The 23,548-nt window shown below is 39.1% G+C and overlaps 3 protein-coding genes and 1 pseudogene across 3 annotated transcripts in view; 3 read left to right on the forward strand and 1 right to left on the reverse strand.

Moving 5' to 3' along the window:
- LOC115736082 (3-hydroxyisobutyryl-CoA hydrolase-like protein 2, mitochondrial) overlaps positions 1 to 14,285 on the forward strand; it is a 29,497-nt gene extending 15,212 nt beyond the window's left edge. The window contains exons 2-15 of the mRNA XM_030667596.2: positions 7,571 to 7,721; positions 7,824 to 7,904; positions 8,059 to 8,127; positions 8,297 to 8,360; positions 8,832 to 8,911; positions 10,297 to 10,380; positions 11,897 to 11,981; positions 12,239 to 12,324; positions 12,419 to 12,537; positions 13,167 to 13,227; positions 13,452 to 13,550; positions 13,635 to 13,736; positions 13,887 to 13,928; positions 14,017 to 14,285. Coding sequence (XP_030523456.1) covers positions 7,599 to 7,721; positions 7,824 to 7,904; positions 8,059 to 8,127; positions 8,297 to 8,360; positions 8,832 to 8,911; positions 10,297 to 10,380; positions 11,897 to 11,981; positions 12,239 to 12,324; positions 12,419 to 12,537; positions 13,167 to 13,227; positions 13,452 to 13,550; positions 13,635 to 13,736; positions 13,887 to 13,928; positions 14,017 to 14,133 — 1,212 coding nt within the window. The 5' untranslated portion in view covers positions 7,571 to 7,598 and the 3' untranslated portion in view covers positions 14,134 to 14,285. The remainder of the gene's footprint in view (positions 1 to 7,570; positions 7,722 to 7,823; positions 7,905 to 8,058; positions 8,128 to 8,296; positions 8,361 to 8,831; positions 8,912 to 10,296; positions 10,381 to 11,896; positions 11,982 to 12,238; positions 12,325 to 12,418; positions 12,538 to 13,166; positions 13,228 to 13,451; positions 13,551 to 13,634; positions 13,737 to 13,886; positions 13,929 to 14,016) is intronic.
- Positions 1,878 to 6,841, forward strand: LOC115736080 (phospholipase D Z-like). The gene is made up of 7 exons (XM_030667594.2): positions 1,878 to 2,187; positions 2,361 to 2,565; positions 3,232 to 3,433; positions 3,650 to 3,843; positions 5,027 to 5,180; positions 5,638 to 5,802; positions 6,200 to 6,841. Exons 1-7 carry the CDS (start codon positions 2,013 to 2,015, stop codon positions 6,656 to 6,658), a joined length of 1,554 nt encoding a protein of 517 aa, XP_030523454.1. The 5' UTR covers positions 1,878 to 2,012; the 3' UTR covers positions 6,659 to 6,841.
- A 3,087-nt stretch (positions 14,286 to 17,372) lies between the features above and the next one.
- On the reverse strand, positions 17,373 to 18,558 carry LOC115736095 (disease resistance protein L6-like). Its single transcript, XM_048277606.1, has 3 exons — positions 18,480 to 18,558; positions 18,336 to 18,442; positions 17,373 to 17,822 (listed from the first exon to the last, which is right to left on the reverse strand). Exons 2-3 carry the CDS (start codon positions 18,425 to 18,427, stop codon positions 17,552 to 17,554), a joined length of 363 nt encoding a protein of 120 aa, XP_048133563.1. The 5' UTR covers positions 18,428 to 18,442; positions 18,480 to 18,558; the 3' UTR covers positions 17,373 to 17,551.
- A 2,446-nt stretch (positions 18,559 to 21,004) lies between these two features.
- Positions 21,005 to 23,210, forward strand: LOC125314695 (annotated as a pseudogene).
- The last annotated feature ends 338 nt before the right edge of the window (positions 23,211 to 23,548 follow it).

A 23,548-nucleotide genomic window follows, 5' to 3' on the forward strand; every position in this document is an offset into this window, starting at 1 on the left:
CTAAGTATGGTGACCTTCGCTAGGCCCATGAGATGAGTTATTGGATGACAAGAACTCAACATTGTTCAAGCACATTGAGTAGAGTGCTGTTAGTAGGTACTCCGACGTCGAAGGTTGAGAATCGATGGATATCATAAGTTTTATAACTGTGGGTGGATCGTATTGTGTGATTACTCCTCACGTAGTTCATAACTCCTTTCTCTACTCCGCCTCTCTGTTTCCTCACTAAGGGCGGATGCTGGTGTTGCCCAAATCTTGGGCGTCCTCGCCTAGGCCTGGCGAAGGCTAGCCACCCTTGCTCAAGGCCGGGGACCTCCGACGGCCCTCTCCGGTGATAGGGGCGGCGGCAGCCATAGCCCCCTGCTGGTGAGCTTGCCATTCTCTCTCTCTCTCTCTTTTTTCTTAGAAATAAAATTTGAAAAACATTTGAATATTATGTAAAATTATCTACATTAATGCTGATCGTGTGACGTAGAACATATGACATCTACGTTTTTTCGGCCAAAATTGATCAGATAGACTCAATTGGCAAGACAAGAAAAAGTTTAGGATTCAAATGACAAAATTAAAAGGTTTAGGATTGAATTGGCAAATGTGCAACTGATTTAAGACTTTTTGCACAAATTTCCCTTGATTTTCGGGCCTTGAATTACCGAGTACTAAATTATTTTAGTAATTATTTAATTTTGAGTTGATCTTAATCCAAGTATAAAAAAACGTAAATGAATGAAGTTTCAGGCTCTTGCATGTTACAGTAGGATGTCTTTGAAATTGTTATTGGGAAACCCAATTTTTATTTAGGACTATTTCGAGTTTGACATAGGGTTGGCCTCCCAAATTCACCTCGTTGCACTATCTAACTAAGCTACTTTAGTAAAAGTTTGTAGGCATTTTATGCTTGAGGCAAATTAATATTTTTTTTTAGATTAACTCGATCACTTTAATTTTTATCTGAACTTATTAGTATGAGATGGCTTCAAGAAAACGTAGCAATAGCCCATGACAAATTGTTCTAAAGAGCAATACATAAAATTTTATAACTCGGTTTCAGCTGATGTCAAGAGATAAATCAATTTCATAAATTGCAGTTTATGTAATTGAATGAATATATCGCGTGTTACACCTTGAAATGTTGTACCGATGATATAAATGAGACACATTATTGACAATGCGCATGATCATAATTATAGGTCATAAAATGTTAATTTTGATATATTTCAAGTATAATAATGTTGCATCAATATGTAGGTGCAGCGTCCATGATCCTTTAGGTCTTTTTTTTTTTTTTAATTAAGCATAACCTAAGACTAAATAACCTTCTAGACGCTATATAATGTTTTGACAGGCCACTGCTTCCCTGGGATCGAAAGAGCAAGTTATCCTATTCCAAGGCAACGGTTACGCGACCAATAGCAAAACGCGATAGGACCGGACCGTCTTACTCTATACATGTGTATGAGATTATTGAAAAACAAAATAGGGGCATAATTTATGTGATATTGCAGTTATACTTAACACATAATCCTAGGTCATATGATTAAATAAATAATTAATAGATGATAGATCTGATAATTTCTTTTCACTGAGTATGATTATAGGCTACACATAACGAAGAACGTGTCAACGAAATCAGTTTTTTAGTACGCTATGCTTGTATTGTCTTGTATGAGAATATGCTTGTCAAATGGAGAGAACCGTCTGGGACCGGATGACCAGCTCATCCGGTTTCTCGGGGGATGACCGAGCGTCAAGCAACCCGTTTTCCTTATTTCCAAACGTCAAGAAAAGGAAATTGTCCAAACTTCTAAATCTAAAGATCCAACATCTTGCCACGTGCTGACGATGATAACGCCACCTCGGCGAACTCGAAAAGTCAAACCCGAAGAGGGAACCTCCGTGTTCTGAAAATCTGCTCTTTCCTTCTTTGTCACACTTTCTTCAGCCATTGTCGCATGCCCAACTCGATTTTGACTAAGGACGAGCGCGGAGTCATATGAGCTGAACCCCAGAAGATGAAGCCCCGTCTCCCTTCATCTCCTTTTCTGGCTGCTCTGACACTCATCGCGATAGCCAATCTCTCTGCGCCTACCTTCTCGGCGAGCTCGCCACACTGCAAGGCATGGCTCGTCCAATCCATTCCCACGGACATGCCCCTCCTCCGCCGTGTCCCCGGCATCCTCTCCACCGGTAAGCGCCCCCCTCTTCCGTCGCAACGACGCGTTTAACTAAAGCAATGCGCTGCAGTTTGGTTTCAGAAAGCGTAACGGAAGGAACAGAGTAGGAGAGACTGAGGTTGGTGATAGAAAAATCGGATTTTTTTAAAATGTATTAGTTGCTGATTGGGGAAACCAATGGTTTAGTGGATGTTTTCCGGTGGTTGGTGGGAAACTCGACGAAGAAGCTGGACATCATAACGCAGTATTGGCAGCTGCTTGCTCGTCCTGATGATCCCCAGTCCGGCGATTATGGTTACTCTCAGTCTGATATTCTCCGATTCGGGGCCGATTTTGGTCGCGGTGTTTACAAAGCCATCGAAGATGCCGCTGATCGGAATGTCACTATCAGGTAATTGCAGATAGTGCTTGCTCATACCCTTGCATATACTGATTTGTCCTTGTAAAGCTGCTTTGGTGGCAATTGGAGCTTTCAGTTTGGGTTGTTCGACAAAATGGCTGATCTTGGCTACCTTCTATTTTATATCTGGGATTTTTTTTCATAGTTTTGTTGCTTGTGGTATTTTATCTAACTTTCTGTTAACGTGTCAAATGTTTTCTTATTCTAAGTTTCCGAAGCACGTATTAGGTAATTTGCTTAATGTGCTTTCCCAAGTGAAATCCTGGAAAATCGTTGATAGAACACCATGGGTTATAAGTGATGCAATTGATGTACACATTCTACTTTGAGAGATTAAAAGTTCATTCCGTTGGAGAATCCTAGTCCTCCAAGAGCTCAGAGAGAGCCTCAAGAAGGAGATTAATCTGATGGATGAAGATAGTGAACGACTGTAGTCCCATAATTACTTACTAAAGCAGTGAGTAACTGATTACTTAAAGAGAAGTCTGAAGCCTGATACTAAGTATCTTGGAAGTAGAGCAAAATGTCTATACTGCATAATCCCAAACCCGTCTTCTTTGAGGCTTCTGCTTTCATATTTGCCGTGTATATTAGATATGTTCTCATTTACTTCATGCAAACATTAGACCGCCTCTGAAGAATATTGAACTCCATCAGGCTTTTACAGCACTCAGGAGTGTATCCTGACTACGACAAAGAACCAAATGACATTGCTTCAGGAAGGACAAACGTCAAATCTGTAACTCTGTTATTTGCCAAATGGTGGGGATCAGGCATAGTTCATGCAAAAGTGTGGATATCAGATAATCGAGATGTTTATATTGGATCTGCCAACAACGATTGGAAGTCCCTTTCTCAGGTACGCATTTTCGTTAAGAAGTCCCTTTCTCAGGAATATAGTATAGCCTTTTCTGCATTCTGTTATTGCTGAGGATACCGATCCGACTGTGGCTAAATAAATTTTCACTGAGCGAAAGAAGAGGTGCGGGATCGCCTCTTTTTAATCTCCACAACCTGTAGATTTGTTAGGGTATTTGAGCCATATAGAAGAATTTTGATGTTCAGACCTTTACAGGTGAAGGAACTTGGAATATACCTTGTTAATTGTCCCAAAATAGCAAAGAAGGTTGAATCCTACAATGACAACCTGTGGAAACTTTCCTCTCTCAACGCTTCAGCTTACACAAAGAATGTCTCGGACCATCAATGGCAGATTACTAGGAAAGTTCCCTGTTGGTCACATTTCCTTGAGTCTGAAGAGAGATGCAAGTATGACAAAGACATTCATATTGCACTTTTTCTGTGTGACTCTTTTGCCTGCTTAATATGAGAATTTGCAAATCGTGTTGCTCTTCTGTTTTTCCCCCTGGCCATTGGTTGTGTTGTTCATTTTCTTTGGTTCTTTTGGTGATAAAGAATACAATTTCCTTTCATAAGGCATGTCTCTGCTCAATGGGATTTTCTGTTGTATCAATTTTAGTCAAGGAATATCTTTTTTTGGTCTTTCAACCTTCAGATTAACTCTAGGCTCAGGTCTAAAACTTCTGAGGTTATGCTGATTGACAGGGGATGGGTAATTTGATTCTTTTGTTGTTTGTTAAAATAGTTTTTGTTGCTAACTTACAAACACTCGTCGACCGATCTTTTGCTGCAGTTTAGAATATTTTAACAGATTTTTGATTCTTATCTTCGTCAGTTCTTTAAAATTACTATGACCATTGACAACAACAACAAACCAAGCTTTAACCCACTAGGTTTTTTTCCTGGTCATTTAACCCACTAGGTTGGATCAGCTATTAAGGTTTGCCAAAGTGAATCTTAAATACTTATTCCTGGCGTTTGCTACTTATTCTTCAGTTTGTTTTCTCCCAGATAATTGAATGCTATATACGAGCAAAGAGAAAGCAGAACTGTTCTCATTTATAGGAAATAGCTTTTAAAAGAAGAAAAGTAGAGATATACAGATTGAAAGGAAGAGATTTGGGTTTTATTTTTAAACTGTTCGTTAGGAAAATGCTTTTCCATGGGACTGATGATCAAGCAGAAATTCTCCAGTGAATGGTACATAGTATTTAAAAGAAGAAAGAAGTTTCTGAAACAAGATAAGAGGACAAGATTTGCTCTATTGAGGACTTCTATTAGTATGCCTGTCTACAACTGGATAGACATGGCTCACTCTAGTTTGGCAACTCCAATGTTTAGACTTGGGCACAGGCTTCTGTCAAAAAGTTTTTCTCAAATTTGAATTCAGCAGCTTATTCGACTATTTGTGGTCTGATATTAGCCTGTATGTAATGTTGTAACCATTTGATCAGTTTGGTGCTCCACTAAAGGTTATTTACTTGATTAAATTTCAGTTCACTGCTATAGCCTATCGTAATGATCTAGAGAAAAGGTGACATTACAATTTTCCGAGTCCACTTATTGTCTGTGAGCAAACATGTCATGGCAGGTCGCCTCTTCCTCGATATGTGGAGGTTCCTCATGTAGCAGGCTATCCAGTCCTGTCACATCCTCACATGTTTCGTCTTCCAATAGATACTCCTGGACGTAATCATACATCTTCTCAATCTCAACTTAGCTATCTTTCCTTTGCTCCTCCAGAGGTAACTTGTCCAAAACCTAGCTATTTATCTTTTACAGTTTCGTGTTAATATAGGAAGTAAGAATGCAATTGGACATCATTGAAATAGTTGCCATCACAGTTTAGATTTGTTTCGTCCTAAACTGCTTGTTGAATCAAAAGATATCGAATGGTTGCATTTGAGGTTGAGTTTATTAAGTTTGTTGTTTTGTGATATTGCCGTTCAGGTGTCTGTGCTTGATTATAATTTGGCTAATTGACCCCAGTCTAGTTGTCTATCGTCTTCTATCTGGTATCCAGCGGGTAAACATTTTTCAGTGTGGAACATTCTTGTACATTTTCCTTAAAGAATAGTGAGGGTGCTCAATTTTTAAGTTGATTGAATCCCGTTGCGATTGCTCTACTGATCCTTTTGGAGGATCCCCTCTGTTTCATCTTTCAAGCTTCTACTTTTAACATATAATATACTGCCATTGCAGCTGTCATTTGGCAAGTACCAGGCTGACGAACAGGCATGGGTTGACACAATTAAATCAGTTGGAAGTGGAGGGACTGTTAGGATCAGCACAATGGACTGGCTTGGTCAATCGCAATATGCTGAGCAAACTGTTTATTGGTCGTCCCTTTCTTCTGCTGTGTCAGAGGTAGGCTCCTTCCTTGCAAGTTTGCAACAGCTTCCGCCCTCGTTTGTATGTGTGAAACCAAATTGTCTGGTACGGGTTAATATGGTGTTCATTGCAAATCATTTTCAGTCTTGCATCTGCCAGATTGTGTTTTTTCTGTTATGGAGATGGACTGTGACTCGCACGATAATTCAAAGAGTGAACCAATGAAACATTTAATGGCACCACCATTACTGAAGTCTGATGGATAATCATGGGCGTCTTTTTTCTAGTTTATCTCATGTGCTTGGAACAGAGAAATGAAAATGCTTTCAGCTTATCATAAGCAGTATTTCCTGCTACAGCCATTCGCCACTTTATATCCTCCTATGTGTTGTTACTGGGAGCATATTTTCTGAGGTAACAATAATTTTTTCAGGTTGTCTTTGCCAAGCATGCCAAGGTGAAGATATTGGTAGCATATTGGGCTCATTTCATAAACAACACTGACGTTTACCTGAAATCTCTCCTCCTTTCAAATGTCCTCTGCTCATCTTCAAAATACAACAAGTGTTCTGGCAAAGTGGAGATTAAGTACTACTTAGTCCCGGGTTTTAACGCGACTGGAGCTGCGATTCGCAATGGGACTAGCACTGGGAATAAGTATCCTGGTTTCACCCGGGTCAACCATGGAAAGTATGCTGTTAGCGATGTGAGAGCCCACATTGGAACAAGCAACCTCGTATGGGATTATTTCTATACTACTGCTGGTGTCGGCTTCGGGACGCATGACCAGGAGATAGTTTCACAGCTTCAAGAAGTCTTTGATGCTGATTGGAGTTCACCATATGCTGTTCCTGTGGAAGAGTCCGAGGAAGGGCACTCATTTTCGAGCTGACTAGTGCTACGCACGAGGTACAGACTGGCTACAGGTAACTGAAAGGGCCAAAACAACAATCGAATGAGATCTTCGAACATGAAGAGTACGACCGATGGAGTTGCACCGCCTCCTGAGACGAGTACATGGTTGTTCAAAGCTAAATCTCTTGGAAATTTATGTAACCTCATTCTTTTGGACTTATTTGACCAGAATAATTTGTTTTTAGTAAAAAAAAAAATGTTTTTAGTCAAGCAATGCAATAAAGCATTTCTATCTCCACTTTTTAATTTCAGACCGAAGCCCTTGGTATCTCCACCTACAACGAAAAAACAAGCAGCTCCAGTGCTTCTATACATCTTCTTAAGATGAGCAGTTCTTGAAGCGCTAACACGACACGAAAGCAGGTATAACAAATTGGGAACACAAAGTCAACACTGAACATGAAATGCTAGAAGACAAGTATAAAGTTTGCAGTAAAAATCATATGGCAAAAATTTACTCAACGACACAAAATTTGGTCTCAAACTAAAGAAAATATTCTTGGAGGAGGAGCTAATGATAGAGCTTCGTTTGGAATGAGGCCCTTATCTTCCAGATCCTAGACTGGATCAGACCGGTCCATATGTGCAAGCCCAGATGAAAAAAGCCCAATGTCAGTTCTCTCTTACAATTGTGACTTGAGACAATCAGATCAACACCTCATTGAATTGGATGGAATGGCCACTTGATCTGTAGATTCTGGCAGTGGGCTCTGTTCTTCGTTTTGGGTCGTCTCAGGGTGCCCTGTTCAGCGTTCAGCGTTCCCTTCTTCACTTTGAGGTAAGGCTGGAGCGACAGAGGTTCAGGCATTGCTCCAGAGGAACACCCTTCAAAAACCTCGGTAGAGTATTCAAAATACATTAAGAGAAGTAGAGAGAGAGAGAGAGAGAGAGAGAGAGAGAGAGAGAGAGAGAGAGATATGCATAGCTTGAAGGTTTTAGTGAGAGCCAGGCGCTCGCTTCACAAGCTCGGCTCTTTCCCTCACCAGAGAAGTTTCTCTGCTCAGCCCCATTACGGTAGCTACGACGACATCCAAGACCAGGTCCCTCCCTCTCTTTCTGTCTCGTCTCCTTTGTGTATACAAAATGCTGGTTCATTTTGATTGGGAGCTTATATTTGGATTCATAAATGTTTGTGGCGTCAGGTTTTAGTGGATGGAAGAGCCAACTCAAGAACTGCGATCCTCAACAGACCATCTGCTCTTAATTCTCTCACTACTTCAATGGTTTGGTTCTTCCTTTCCCTCCAACTCGAAACAATTCCTCACCAACCCCAATCAGAATGAAAAGCCTGTTCATTTTTCGGGTTTCATGATACCCTGTTTAGTTTTCTTTTCTAGAACAATTAGAGCTTCAACTTTGTGCTGTTATTTTTTACAGGTGGCCAGGCTAAAGAGGCTTTATGAATCATGGGAAGAGAATCCAAACATCGGGTTTGTGGTGATGAAGGTATTACCATTACACTCATATAAGAGCTGATAGTTTCAGATAGAACCTGACTTTCTTCTGTCTGGAGTCTAGACAGAAGGAGGAATTGATTCACATTTCAGGCATGCCTTTTATTATTGTCAGGATTCACAATCTTTGGTTTAACATTCACAATTTTGTTGATGTGAAGGGTAGCGACAGAGCTTTCTGCTCAGGTGGAGATGTCGTTGCCCTTTATCATTTGCTCACTGAAGGTCGGTTGGTGATGAGTCCTTTCCATTATTTGGCTTTCTATTATAAACATGTTTTCCCTCCTATAGTTTTTATGGTGGCCTTTTTTTTTGCTATTTATATTATTTGTTGTTAGAAGCAGAGGATTGGTTCAAGGGCAAGAATATTATATTAGGTGATAATTTTGGGTGTTAAATATCAACATCTGAAGGTAATTTTTATGACTGAACAAGATATGCAATGGTGGATTCGTGGCTGTAGAGTAAAGGTTAAGGACGAGGAATTAGTGTACTTGAGTGGAACAATATATTGAATCAGGTTGGATACGATAGATAAAATTAGTTGGAAATGTGAAATAATGCCCCTCAAGTGCTCTTCAAAGAACATACAACTCTGCTATGAATCTACTTTTACTCCTTTGATTATGATCTTTTAGTTCTTTTTCTTTTCTTTCCTAAATGTCGTTTCTAATCAAATAGTCAATATTTATGCAGGGAATATTGAGGAGTGCAAAACTTTTTTTGATACATTATATAAGTTCGTTTATGTGCAAGGGACATATTTGAAACCACATGTGAGTATCTCCTTTTAAGGTTTGTAATCTGTTAGCTCTTTTGAAATGTAGAGTCAGTCTACTGTGTAATGGATAATTTCAGGGCTTGGATTTTCTTTTGAATTTCTCTTGCTTTGTGTAATGACCTCTTGACACAATATATCGTAGGTCATACATCATAGAGGAGGGTGTGATTTAACCTGGCTGGATGAGAAACAGAACTTCCACCCTAGATTCCCATAATTCTAATAAATTATATAGTTGATGTTTGACTCTCACATCATGTGGTATTACTGAATTCCAGAGATATGGAGATTGCTAATTTCCCTGCAACTACCTCCTATGTAAGCATGCTGATATAGGGAACTCTTACATTGTGGATCGCTAGTATTTGGAATCCGAGCAATAACCAGTTCACTATACAATTATAAAGCGTTTACATGAACTTTTGAAATCTTGGAAATAACTTGGATGAATGATTATAGTAACATCACGTTAAATGTTGCTCTAAACGCAGAATCTCAAAAAAGAAAAAAACTGGCAAAAGAAACTTTCTGTGTTACAAAGTGAGTGATGGTGGATGAATCCTTGAGCTCTATCACGATCCAAATAATGGAAATTACTAAACCTACTAGCTGGTTTTTTTTTGTTAGGATTAAACCTACTAGTTGGATATCGTGCTTCTTGACATGTGATCTACTTTGTTCCGCTTTGGCACCATTTTCTGTAGCATAAGCAGTCTAGGTCACTAAGGTGGACATACTTTGTTACAGATGAATCTTAAGTAGATGAGGTACCTCCCCATTGGTGGCCTGATCAGTAAAACTATCTTTGACTAACGATCTGCATGACCATGATCTTCATAAGTAAGGCAATTCATCGTGAGATTAGAGGAGAAAGTAAGTCATTGTGATTCTTGACATGATTCTTCTTGGGGCAAAAGCAAGTCTGTTTAATGTTTAGCTCTTGTCTACTAATCACTCTAGGTTTAATTAAGAAGGAAGAACGCTTAAAAACCATTTACAATTTCCCTCTTTGTTCCTCGAGTCAAATGTAAAGAGAGTGACATTTACTGAAATTGGTTTATAGTAGTCATCTTATAGGCACAGTTTCTTCTATGTCAAGCAGGATTCCGTTTCTAAAATTAATTGCATGATGTTCTTCAAGTTACTTTCATTTTTTATTTTCTGGCATGTAATATTCATTTAAAGTGTTTGTTTGCTTGACATCAACTTGGCAACCCATTTTCACGGTAAAAATTGCAATTGCTAACCATTTAGTAGGTGTAGTATTTTAAACATCTGGAATTTAATTTTTAGTCAATCAAAGTTGTTTGAATGTCTCAGCATTCATATTAATATCAACTTATGAGTCGGTCACTCATTATTTACTTCACTCTTGGGCAGCTGGCTATTTTGGACGGTGTCACTATGGCATGTGGAGCTGGGATTTCTCTCCCTGGAATGTTTCGATTGGCAACTGATAAAACTGTACGTGACTTTTTCCAAATACTAATATAGATGTTAACTGCTGTCATATATGTGCTCATTGGGGTTGTGTTCATTCAACTTCCTTTGTCAACTTATTTCTTATCTTAATAGTGAGCTCCAATGCCATTGTCTGTCATTATTCTAGAATTTGCTTCTTAGCTGGAACATAGCATTAGTGAGCTAAATTGTCATGGGATTGGGAATTAACACATTCTATACATGGCATAATGGTAAGGGAGGTCCTTGAACTTTTTATAAATAAAGCAAAGCCTAGAGAGAGAAAGAGAGGATGGGAAAGGTCAGGGTAAGGGCGACTTGGCAGGGAAGGGGGAGCTGCCGTTGGAGTTGGTGCCGCCCAGCCATCGCCAGGGTCATGGTGGCTGGGCACTTGCCACTGTCGCCTCTGAGTGCCACACGCAAGACAGTGACAGAGGGAGTGCGTGAGAGAGCATCAACGTTGTGTTCGCACAACACAAAATCTTCAAGAAAAGTGGAATCAAATAACTCTGTCAGCAAACATGAAATAGCAAAATTTTTGAAAAAGGAAGCTGGAACTAACTCTATCAATCACGCTCGGCATAACCCATCAACCCAAATCGAGGAAATTTAACAAAGCATCAACAAAAATAGCATAAAGGAAATACCAGTTTCTTTTCTTTTAGGGGGTTGACTCTGTTTGAGCCCAGCACAGAAGAGCAAGAATTCAAGGCTACAATGACCATGAGCTCTCAAGCTGTGCTCTTTGAATCATAGACCAAAAGAAAGAAAGAAACGTATTTTTGAATCCTCCAAATCACAAAGCACTTGTGATTCACTCAATCCTTCTGATCTAGTTTTTGTTATTTATCGACAATGGTTTTGCAACGAGTGAAAGATTTGAACACATGAAATTCTCATACTCCGTCTTTCTCGGACCAGTTCAAATCCCAGCAGAACCACTGCAGATCTGTCGTGAGGCTGCGACCCTCGCCTAGATCTGTGGTGAGGGCCATGGCCCTTGCTGCTGTGTGCCGAGGGGCGGCCGAGGACCAAGACTGCTTTCCCCTTGTATCTCTCTCTCGGGCATGTACCTCTGTGAAGGGTGGGGGCTGCAACACGCCTAAGCTCCTTGAAGGTTTGGTCACTGTCACCCAAGTGTGGGGAGGGTCTAGCCAACGTTGCCTGAGCCTGGGAACGGTCTGGCCACCCTTGCCGGTGGCTGACGGTGCTTGACTGCTTTATATTTGCTGGAGCAAATTTAAAGATGGTTTTCCTTTAGTATTATTTTTTTTTTGAATTTTCTTTCTGAAACGACAACGTTATTGTTTTTTAACTGTGTAATAGCCATGTGGACCCTATGTGGCTGCCATATATGCTGAGGTGGCATGTTACAACCCCTTAATGGCCATGTCACCATTTTCATTTAGTTTTTTAATGGAAGGACTAACTTGGCCAAACAAGCACATAATGCACCTGGTTTCATATTTCTGCAGCAATTCCTCATAGTAGATGCTTGAGCTAATGCTTTCAATTGCAGGTTTTTTCCCATCCAGAGGTTCAAATAGGATTTCATCCAGATGCTGGAGCTACCTTCCACCTTTCCCGTTTACCTGGCTATCTAGGTACATTGTCTCTGCAAACAAATGGGAGGTCTTGGCGCTGTGTAATGAAATAAGAAGATCATTCACCAAATTTAAAATAGGCCAGAAGTATTTGATGATATGTAGGCCTCAAAATGTTTTGTTGGTGTCTGTAAACTGGAAGTTCTTCAGAACTATAATATGTACTGCATGTTCTTATGTTTTATTGTATCCATGAGTTCCCTTCTGGCATGCAGAAATGTTTTACTGTCTTTGAATGTGTAGCCTTCTTCTTCCAGGGGAATACCTGGCTCTCACGGGGGATAAGCTTAATGGTGTGGAAATGGTTGCCTGCCGCTTGGCTACTCATTATTCACTAAATGCGGTTTGTTTCCAATGCTCCTTTGACTGCTGCCTTTTTTTTTAACACTATATACCTTGATAATCTCTTCTGAGTTATGAACAAATTGCCTTGACAGAGATTGGCTCTGATCGAAGAGCGTCTTGGTAAACTGACTACGGATGATCCATCTGTTATAGAGACATCCCTTTCACAATACGGTGATCTTGTTTATCCTGACAGGAGTATCATTCATAAGTAACGTTCAACTTTAGTCTACAGCTTTCTGGGATCTTGCAGCATGGTTTTTTAACTTTTATCCTTCTCTGCGTGAATGACTATGCTCTTGGACCTATATGGTATAACTTTACATTATACATTTGTTGGGGGGAACACATTAGCAAAGTTTGGGATGTAGCTAATGAATGATGTACATTGTGACTCTTGCGAGTAGATTGCGTCCTACTAACTTTCTGTACAAGCTATTTTCACACTTTTCTCTGGTTGATTCTGTTTTTATCCAAATGCGAGTAGAACTTTGAATCAGTCATTCTAAACACTTAAAATATACATGATAAGTTATTAGTTATGACATATTAGTAGTAGTTGTGCACATTCAAACTGTGCAAGGGACATATAAATATTCCAGATAGCATAGTGATTGCTGCTTTTATGGATTAAAAGTTTCTTCCTTCTCTGTGCAAGTATATTCCTTCTGACCTTCATTAAAGAATGAACCTTCATAGTTTGTTTTGCTTACTGCCAGCAATTCATTTGCTCTCTAATCTCTTCAGTTTTATTTGTTGCAGTTATTGAAGGGTGTATTGAATAATTTTTAAACGGAGTATGTTTGTCTTGTTCTCTTACAATATTTAGTGTTGACTCAGGATTGATGTGATTGATAAATGCTTTAGCCATGACACAGTCGAGGAAATTATTCATGCACTGGTAAGTTGGACGAGAGACCTGAAAGGACTCTTATGTTTATTGTTGGAAAGTTCATATCCATAATGCTTAACATCATACTGGTTTTTGATATGGTATGACTGATGATGTATTTTGCCAGATGACATGATGTTAGAATTGGCAGTAATCAACTGAGAAATGCAATGAGCATAGTTAATATCCTAGATGTTCTTTTATTACCATCTTATTAAATTGGTGTTGCTTAGGAAATTGAAGCAGCTGACTCTTATGATGGATGGTGTGCAATGACCCTCAAGAAACTAAGAGAAGCTTCTCCATTGAGCTTAAAAGTGACCCTAAGATCAGTAAGTAACCATTCTTTTGATTTTCTTTGTTGGACATGGATTCCTTCTCTCAGACATTGACTTGGTTATAATTATTACTATCAGATTCGCGAAGGCAGATTCCAGACTCTTGATCAATGTTTAACTCGGGAATACCGAATATCCCTTCGTGGAATTTCTGGAGAAGTTTCCAAAGACTTCTGTGAGGTATGCGAATCTTGGACATGGAATTGTACGATTGAATCTTGTGTTTGTTTTTTGCACTCTCAATATCGTCAGATGATTACTCTTTGCCCTCTGTGGGTTTGCAAAGATATAGATTATGTTCTAATTAATAGTACCCTTTGCCATCTGTAGGGTGTTCGGGCACGGTTAGTGGATAAGGACTTTGCTCCAAAGGTAAAATTAAGTCCCAATTTTGCAAAACTTACACATCTTGTCAACTTACATGACAGAAATTATGGTGGGCTTTTCAAATAATGTGCAGTGGGATCCTCCAAGTTTGGAAGAAGTAACCAAGGAGATGGTCGACTTTTATGTCTCACCTCTTATATCCGAGCCCGAGCTAGAACTACCCACCGCCTCGCGAGAACCTTATGTATGACAGATGTATGAATGCTGGTGAGTTTTCACCATCTTCAGTTTTATCGATTAGGTATAAACCGTGTGATTTAATTTTATCCTGGTTCTTGGATACCCTCGACAGTACAAGATCTGTCAATCATGTTTTCCTTGTATGTTAGATCGTTCTCCCAGTAATTCCACACGGACAAAGCACCAGCACCGTAAGATGAAAAAGCAACTTTACCTCCAGATTCTCTCTCTCTCTCTCTCTCTCTCTCTCTCTCTCTCTCTGGCTTGTTGGTTATTTGTTTATGCAATCACTGCTAGTCTTTCTCAATGTTGCTAGGATTTTTTTGAAATTACACTCCAACAGAGCATTTTAGCGCAATATTATTCTTGACTGCTTCATTAAAGCTGGGACGGAGACAATGTCTTGCATTTTCCACTTGAATTCGAAAGGCGTGCCTATGAGGCGACTTCCAGATATATAAAGGGGAGAGCCACGGGAATAGGATCCAAAAGTACCAATAACAGCAATCCTCTGCGCATAGTGAAATGCTTAGGTTTACTATGTCAATATGACCTCCAGAGGTTAAAAAACGTACCATGGTTGGTGGGGGGAAGTACATCCAAATCTGCATAAGTTAGGCTAGAACTAATATGTTCAATGCACTTTTATCTGTATGACATGATAGTAGGTTGCAGTTATAACCAGAGTGATTTCATAAGAGTATGTGAATCTTCCTATTTTGACTAAGTTGTTCTTGGTTCCCAAGTGGGGACGAGCCAAGAGAAAGCTTGATTATCAGGGTCCTTAGGACTCATCGCCACAAGTGAAATCCTTTCTGTGGGCTTGCTTGCTACGACCAAGCAATTCATGAGCAATTTAGCAGATATCGAAGGACTACTAGATTATCAACTTTGAAGAACGATTCCCTTATTGACGAAAAGTGCACACTAGATGATGAAAAATGGCATATACATAACATGTTAAGTCCGTCGCTGCTTTCGATATCAGGCAACTTCTGTTAAATCTCGCTAATGAATGTTGACAAAGATAACTGGTAACCCAGCCACCTAATCATTGGCAGAACATGTATCTCAGCGCCGATCAACTGCCTTTTGGTGCGTCGGTTGGTTTATAACATGCTGTCGAAGGTTGAAGAAACTGTCAAGCCAAATATTAGAAAATACTGAGTTGAAGCATATGCAACATGAGTTCTTGTTCTGAAACTAGATCAAGAGGAGTCTGAAAGTCATCTTTTGATGCCATTACTTAGCTCTACAACCAACCAAAATGGCGAGTTGACTTTGGTCCTTCCATCTCCACAATTTCTGAACTATCCTTCAAATGCTTTTGCTGTTTTGAACTAAAAGAATTTCGGCTTTAAAGCTAGGGAAGTTGTGGTTGCAGACACATTCCAATATGCTCACTAAGCATTTCTTGAATTGATCACGAAATGTTCTTGGGGGAGCAAGTTCATCAAGACCAGCAAAAATAGGTTGCGATTAAATTCAATATTATACTTTTTCAGCCCGTGCGACCTGATAACGATAAATTGCGACATAGAAAATAGCGGCGAAATACACGAAGGGTTCGAGTCTTCTTGCTCAGTGGTCTGATATTGCTTTCCAGGCGGAGTCCTTCGCTCACATTGTCAAAGGGAGGCCCTTCGCTTCGTGATCCCTCAGAACTAGCAGATGGATGGAACTGAAGCTGAACCTCGGGCTCTTCGGCGTGCCCTTCTATTTTTTAGCCGCGTCCTAAATGAAAAATAAGATTCTCTTTAGCCAGTATTCTGGTATGAGAAAATGCAGATGTCATCAAATATATCTTTCTCTTAACATTGGTTTTGCCTCTTTCACAAGCAAGGGTACAGCAAACTCATGGCTCCTATCTGCATTCTGCAAGACATAGTGTAAAATCACCCTTTTTCTTCCTTCGAAGATGGTTTTACTTCTCCAAATTAAGTTCCTTCCGGTATATTATGACCTCTCATATCCCTCAGAATGTCCAGAAGTCAATCTCTAACCTAATTTCTTCCATTCAGATGACTGAACTTGAATGTATTGATGAAAGAGGCAAACAGAAAAGACAGTATTACTACAGGAATCACTGCAGAGGATGAGGAACCATAAATTTCTCGACTTAATCTACCATAGATGAGTGAGATTAGGGTCGAAAATTGGGTGATTGACATTCTTGAAAGATGGAGAGTTGACAAATATTTTAGCCTGCAAATCGACTGAGGTAAGCTTGTAACTCTCATGTTTGACAGATACAACACTGTCAAGGATGCTACTTTCCCAATTGAGTCGTTAAGTTTGCTCACCCTAAAGCAATCTGTCGAAGAGAACCACGTAAGTTTCACTAGCCCTCTGATTTCTTTAGGCAACTCTACGCAAGCAGCTGTTTATATTCAAATCAATCAGGCACTTCAGTCTTCCAATCGAACAGTCAATTTCCTTCAAATTCTCACATCTTTCGAGAGTCAATCTCTCTAATGTCGAGCACTTGGAGAAGTCTGGAGCTCTGGAAATGCCCAAACACTTTTCAAGAGCTAGAACCTTTAATCTGGTTGCCACCTACATATGGTGTTCTGTTTCAAATGCAAAAATATCAGACATAAATACAAGGAGAAAATCAGAGTAGATGCAATATACGCATAAGTTTAGATACCTTGATTAAGCTCCACATCTCCGAATCATCTGTAAAGTGATTGTCAGAAAGTCCAAGAGCAACTATATTTGTTGAATGCGTATCGGCTGCCCCAAAACTTTTGAGGAGGAGAATGTCAAGTGATCCATCTTATCTTTGGGAGACAATCCGAGAAATCTCCGACAAAGGCTCCATTAGATAGCTTTAGGAACCTTAAACTTTCAAACCTTTAAGCTATTTATTTGTGATCAAGATGGGAGAATATTTCCATCTAGATCAAACGCTTGAAATTTCTTACCATTCCAACTAATTGTAAGTAAACATTTAGTAATCATCAACTAACAAAATGTTTCATAGTAGAAAAGGCAATTCTCAATAATGGAATGTCTAGTTTTCTACTAGCAAACTAGTAATTGGTTTGTACACTTTCTATACATAACAATTTCCCTTCCAAGATCTCTCAGTTGATCATACATCCGAAATTTATTATTGCCTACATAACAATTTCCCTTCCAAGGTCTCTCAGTTGATCGTGCATCCGAAATTTATTGTTGTCTATGTAACAATTTCCCTTCCAAGATCTCTCAATTGATCATGCATCCAAAACTTATTGTTGTCTATGCAACAATTTCCCTTCCAAGATCTCTAAGTTGATCATGCATCCATAATTTATTGTTACCTATTATCGCTATCAAGGATATCCTAATAGATGCATGTATTCGAGAGTGCTTTGTATTGCTCTCGAATTGACTATATCCAAACAACAATATATCTTGCAATTTGATTAAGCCCTCTTTCGTCACTCTTCTTGAGTGTCTTCAAGAAGGCTACATCGCTTTCCAAAGTGGGAACATAGTTGTTTGAAGACGACCTTGGCTGCGGTTGTTTTTCCTATTCCACTCATTCCATGAATTCCGATGAGCCATACATTACCAGAATCACTGTCTAGTAATTTCATGACTTCTTCTACCTGAGCAGTGAGTCCAACTAAATGTTCAGTCACAGGTTCATGCTTTATCTTCAGCTTATCCAAAGCCTCTTCAACAACCAATTTGATAAGTTGTCCCTGGCTGTCAAACAGAAAACCCATCTACTTAATAAATGACCGAAATTGATCTAAGTATATGCAAATCATCTGATTAGAGTTCAAGCCAGATGCAATGTTTTTTTCGTTTTTCCAGAGACTTTCCGGATTTGTGATATGATATGTTCCGATAAATTGATATATCAGTTTTGCAATGATTTTTCCACAGAACATCACATAATTGCAGCACAAGACAAAGCAACATCGATCATGTAAAACTCTATATAAGATAAAACAACACATCACTAATATTGGTATTTGCCAAACATGAACGTTAAAGAGTAATGAATTCTTTGGACTCTGGTATAGGAACTTACTTCTTCAAAGATATCAAGGAAAGTACAGTTATCTCCTCTGAAAATATATTTTCATGATCAGGTAAAACTTATATGAACAACTGGAAATAAAAAACCAAACAGTGACATGAGATCGTGTTCTTATTTTCCCCTCCAATGGAAAAAAAAAAAAAACGAGTTTAAGGATCTTAAATGGAGTTTACCCTTCATCCTTCTGCAGGTTGCATCCCTTGATTTCATTTACCTCACCTCCCGGTGCACCACCGCTGCTCTTTCCGGCCTCTAGTCTCGCCATGGGAGCTTATTTGACCAGATTTGTCTGTCTGTCTGTCTGTCTGTCTCTCTCACGGATGTCCCTATAGAAATATTAGAGGGGCGTGTATACCTAAGCTTAGAGCTAGAGATTGTCAATATATACAGCCAAGTGATGCAGACAAACCAGTAGGGTTTGATGCAGACAAACCAGTAGGGTTTGCTTAGTCAAGATTATAATATCACTGCTTTTCCAGCAGTATTCAATATTCCAAGACTGGCGTAGGCAGCACAGCAACCAGTCAAGGGGTTCATCAGTAATTATGCTCCTGTTCAGGAAAAGTAGTTGATACCTATAGGATGTAACGGCTTTGAATAAAGTTGGGTAGGTCTTTGAAGACTTTAAGATGACTCCTTGGAAAACCATAAACTTAAAAACGCAATTGGTGCTGTCCAAGAATCCGATGCCGTCACGATAGGGCCTGCCTCTCGGTCCTCGCTCCTTTCACATGCGACTTTGTCCTTTTGTCTCTCTTACGGTCCTTTCTTTTTTTTTAATTAATTAATACTACGAAAAATTTCAAACTAATACACCTACAATATATTTACCCCAAATTATTTTTTTGACCACAAAAAATCCCAAACTGATTTATCTTTGATAAATTTACTCCAAACTGATACATCTATGGTAAATTCACCCTCTTTTCATTTCCATTAAATTTTATTATCAAATTGATGAGTTAGATGACACGTGGCAATTACAGGATACACCCGTTTGGGATTTTTAACCTCTTTTTATCACATGTGCTTCAATTTGGAATTTGTTATGGTATTAATTATTCTAATATAGGGTAAATTTATCACATGTGTACGGGTTTGGGATAAATTTGTCACGGATGTACTGGTTTCAAGTTTTTGGTGTTCGAAAAATTAGTTTGGAGTAAATTTATCATAAGTATACCGGTTTGGGGTCTTTTGTGATCAAAAAAGTAGTTTGGGATAAATTTGGCACAATTATACGAGTTTAAGATTTTTCGTGGTATTAATCCATTTTTTTATTGAGTTTCTTCACGCGAGGAGAATCTATGACAGTAAGTTGAGAACTATAGGTCTTTTAAGAACCAACTAAATTCTGTGTCCTTTTGGCAAAAGATGAGAAAGAAATACATTTGGCCGGGAGTTCTACATCGAGCAATAATTTAGTTGTCATCGAATGCATTCGTATTGTTGAATCGGTTCCTCTATATCATCCAAATAATGTGCAGTGGGATCCTCCATGTTTGGAAAGAAGTGACCAAGGAGATGATATGCTTTTATGTGTCCACTTAAGTCTGAGCCCCGACCTAGAACTTCCCTCAGCCTCGCGAGAGCCCTCTGTATGTATGACAGATATATGAATGCTGATAAGTTTTCAGCGTCCTCTGTTTTTTCTGTTAGGTTTTAGACCGTGTGACTTGATTTTATTGTGGTTCTTTCATATCCTTGACAGTTCAAGATCTGTCAGTTTTGTATGTCTAATCTTTCTTTTTTTCCCATAAAATCAACACAGACAAATCACAAGCACGATAAGAAGAACAAAAAGAAACTCTACCTTAATCACTAGCTCTCTCTCTCTCTCTCTCTATGTTTTGTTGGTCATTTGTTGAAGTCACTTCTAGAGTATTTCTCAATGTTGCTAGGATTGTTTGCAAATTACGCTCCATAGTAGCATTTTAGCGCAGTATTCTTGTTCGCAGCTGTGCATCATTAAAGCTGGTGCAGAGAAATTCTCATGTAGTTTTCGATGTGGAATTTGGAAGGCGCATCTACGGGATGAGGGCGACCGGCAGAGTTATAAAGGCGAAAGCCATGGGACAAAAAGATCCAGAAGTACGAAAAACAACAAGTAATCAAAGCATAGTGAAATGCTAAAATTACTATGTCAATGTGACCTACGGAAATTCAAAGATCTACATGGTTGGTGGATCCTTATGGAAAAAGTTTCAGACCAGCACAAATTTTCTGTATAGTTGGTGGGGGGAAATACATCCAAACCAGCAAAGTTAGGTTAGAATAAAGCATTTCAGTGCACTTTTATCTGTATGACATGATAGAAGATGAAAAAATAACGGCAGTGATTTCTCAAGAGAGTTTGAATGTTCCTATTTTGGCCAGCTGTTCTTGGTTCCCACGAGGGACAGAGCCAATAGAATGCTCTAGCGAAAATTGTCCAAAAAGTCCTAATCTTATCGCACGTGTCAATTTAGTCCTAAACCTTTCAATTGTGTCAATTTAGTCCTAAACATTTTGAGAACTTGCCAATATAGTTTTAAACCTTTCAATTATGCCAATTTAGCCCTAAATTGATTTGCCAAACTAGTCCTAAATATTTTAACGAATTACAAATTTACTCCTTCCAGCCAATTACTCAAATAAAAGGCTTAGGATTAAATTGGCAAAATTTCAAAAGATTTAGGATTAAGTTGGCAAATGTCAAAATGTTTAGGACTAAATCGTTACAATTAAAATGCTTGAGCTAATGCTTTCAATTGCAGGTTTTGTCCCATCCAGAGGTTCAAATAGGATTTCATCCAGATGCAGGAGCTACCTTCCACCTTTCCCGTTTACCTGGCTGTCTTTACTGCATGGTTGTATGTTTTACTGTATCCATGAGTTCCCTTCTAGCATGCAGAAATTATGTTGAAGACCATCCAATACATTGCACCAAAGAGAAGCCTTTGTTTGCAAAGTTTACTTAATCATTGAAACCATGAAGAGATCATACAGTTGTTTTGTCCTCCTGTTAGTAATGAAAAGCTCATATAGTTTCCGCAGTATTTTCTTTACAAGGTCTAGTACTCTTCCTCTTTGAATTCGAATTTGTCAATAACTAGCACTAGGATATTGTCTTAGAATGTGTGGCCTCTTTCTTCCAGGGGAATACCTGGCTCTGACGGGGGATAAGCTTAATGGTGTGGAAATGGTTGCCTGCCGCTTGGCTACTCACTATTCACTAAATGCGGTTTGTTTCTAATGCACCTTTGGCTGCTGCCGGGTTTTTAGCACTACATGCCATGATAATCTCTTCTGAGTTATGGACAATGACCTTGACAGAGATTGGCTTTGATCGAAGAGCGTCATGGTAAACTGACCACTGATGATCCGTCCATTATGCAGACATCCCTTTCACAATATGGTGATCTTGTTTATCCCGACAGGAGGAGTATCATTCATAAGTAACATTCAACTTTAGTCTACAGCTTTCTGGGATCTTTGCAGCAATTTTTTTTACTTTCATCCTGCTCTGCGTGAATGACTGTTTGCTTTTGGATCTATACGGTATAACTTTACATTATACAAGAGTCTGGGGGAGCACACTAGAGAAGTTTGTGATGGAGCTAATAAATGATGTATATTGTGAGTATACTGCGTTCTAGTACCTTTTTGTTCTAGCTATTTTCACACTTTTCTGTACATTCTGTTTTATCCAAGCCGAGTAGAACTATGAATCAGTCATTCTAAACACTTAAAATCTGCATGATAATTTATTAGTGATAACATATTATAGCTGTTGTGCGCATTCGAACTGTGCAAGGGACATGTAAAGAACGAACCTGCATATTCTGTTTTGTTTATGGCCACCAATTCTTTTGCTCTCTAATCTCTTCAGTTTTGTTTGTTGCAGTTATTGAAGTATGTATTGAATAATTTTTCAAACGGAGTATCTTTGTCTTGTTCTCTTACAATGTTTTAGTGTTGACTCAGGATTGATGTGATCGATAAATGCTTTAGCCATGACACAGTCGAGGAAATTATTCATGCACTGGTAAGTTGGACGGGAGACCTGAAAAGGACTTTTGTTTATCATTGGGAAGTCCATAATGCGTGACAACATGCTAGTTTTTGAGATGGTATGACTGACGTTTTATTTTGCCAGATGACATGATGTTAGAATTGGCACTATCCATCTGAGAAATGCAATGAGCATAGTCAATATCCTAGATGTTCTTTTATTACCATCTCATTAAATTGGTGTTGCTTAGGAAATTGAAGCAGCTGACTCGTATGATGGATGATGTGCAGTGACCCTCAAGAAACTAAGGGAAGCTTCTCCGTTGAGCTTAAAAGTTCCTCTAAAATCTGTGAGTTATCGTTCTCTTGATTTTCTTTGTTGGACATGGATTCCTTGTCTCAGACCTTGACTTGGCTATAATTGATCCTCTCAGATTCATGAAGGGAGATTCCAGACTCTTGATCAATGTTCAACTCGGGAATACCGAATATCCCTTCGTGGAATCTGTGGCAAAGTTTCCAAAGACTTTTGTGAGGTACGCGAATGTTGGACATCCACTGCAATTGTATGAATGAGTCTCGTTTTTTGTTTTTTCCCTCTCTCTCGTTATCGTCAGATGATTGTACTCTTTGCCATCCGTGGGGTTTCAAAGATCTATTTATGTTCTGTTTAGGGGTGTTCGGACACAGTTAGTTGATAAGGACTTCACTCCAAAGGTAAAATTAAGTCCCAAATTTTCCAACCTTACTCATTTACTCAACTTACATGACAGAAATTACGGTGGTTTTCCAAATGATGTGCAGTGGGATCCTCCAAGTTTGGAAGAAGTAACCAAGGAGATGGTTGGTTTTTATGTCTCTCCACTTATATCTGAGCCTGAGCTAGAACTACCCACCGCCTCGCGAGAACCGTCTGTATGACAGATGTATGAATGTTGATGAGTTTTCACCATCTTCAGTTTTGTTGGTTAGGTATTAAACTGTGTGATTCAATTTTATCCTGGTTCTTGCATACCATCGACAGTTCAAGAACTTTCAATCATGTTTTCCTTGTATGTCAAATCTTTCTCCCAGAAATGCCACACAGACAAAGCACCAGCACAATAAGACGAAAAAGCAACTACACCTTAATCACCAGCTCTCTCTCTCTCTCTGGTTTGTTGGTTATTTGTTTATGCGATCACTGCTAGTGTCTTTCTCATTGTTGCTAGGATTTTTTGAAATTACACTCCAACAGAGCATTGTAGCGCAATATTCATCTTCACTGCTTCATCAAAGCCGGTGCAGAGAAGATATCATGTAGTTTTAACATCGAAATCAGAAGGCGTACCTATGAGGCGACTTCCAGATATATATAGGGGAGAGCCACTGGAATAGGATCCAAAAGTACCAA

The sequence above is a fragment of the Rhodamnia argentea genome, chromosome 4 (genome assembly GCF_020921035.1).
Source record: "Rhodamnia argentea isolate NSW1041297 chromosome 4, ASM2092103v1, whole genome shotgun sequence".
In the NCBI taxonomy this organism is placed as follows: domain Eukaryota; kingdom Viridiplantae; phylum Streptophyta; class Magnoliopsida; order Myrtales; family Myrtaceae; genus Rhodamnia; species Rhodamnia argentea.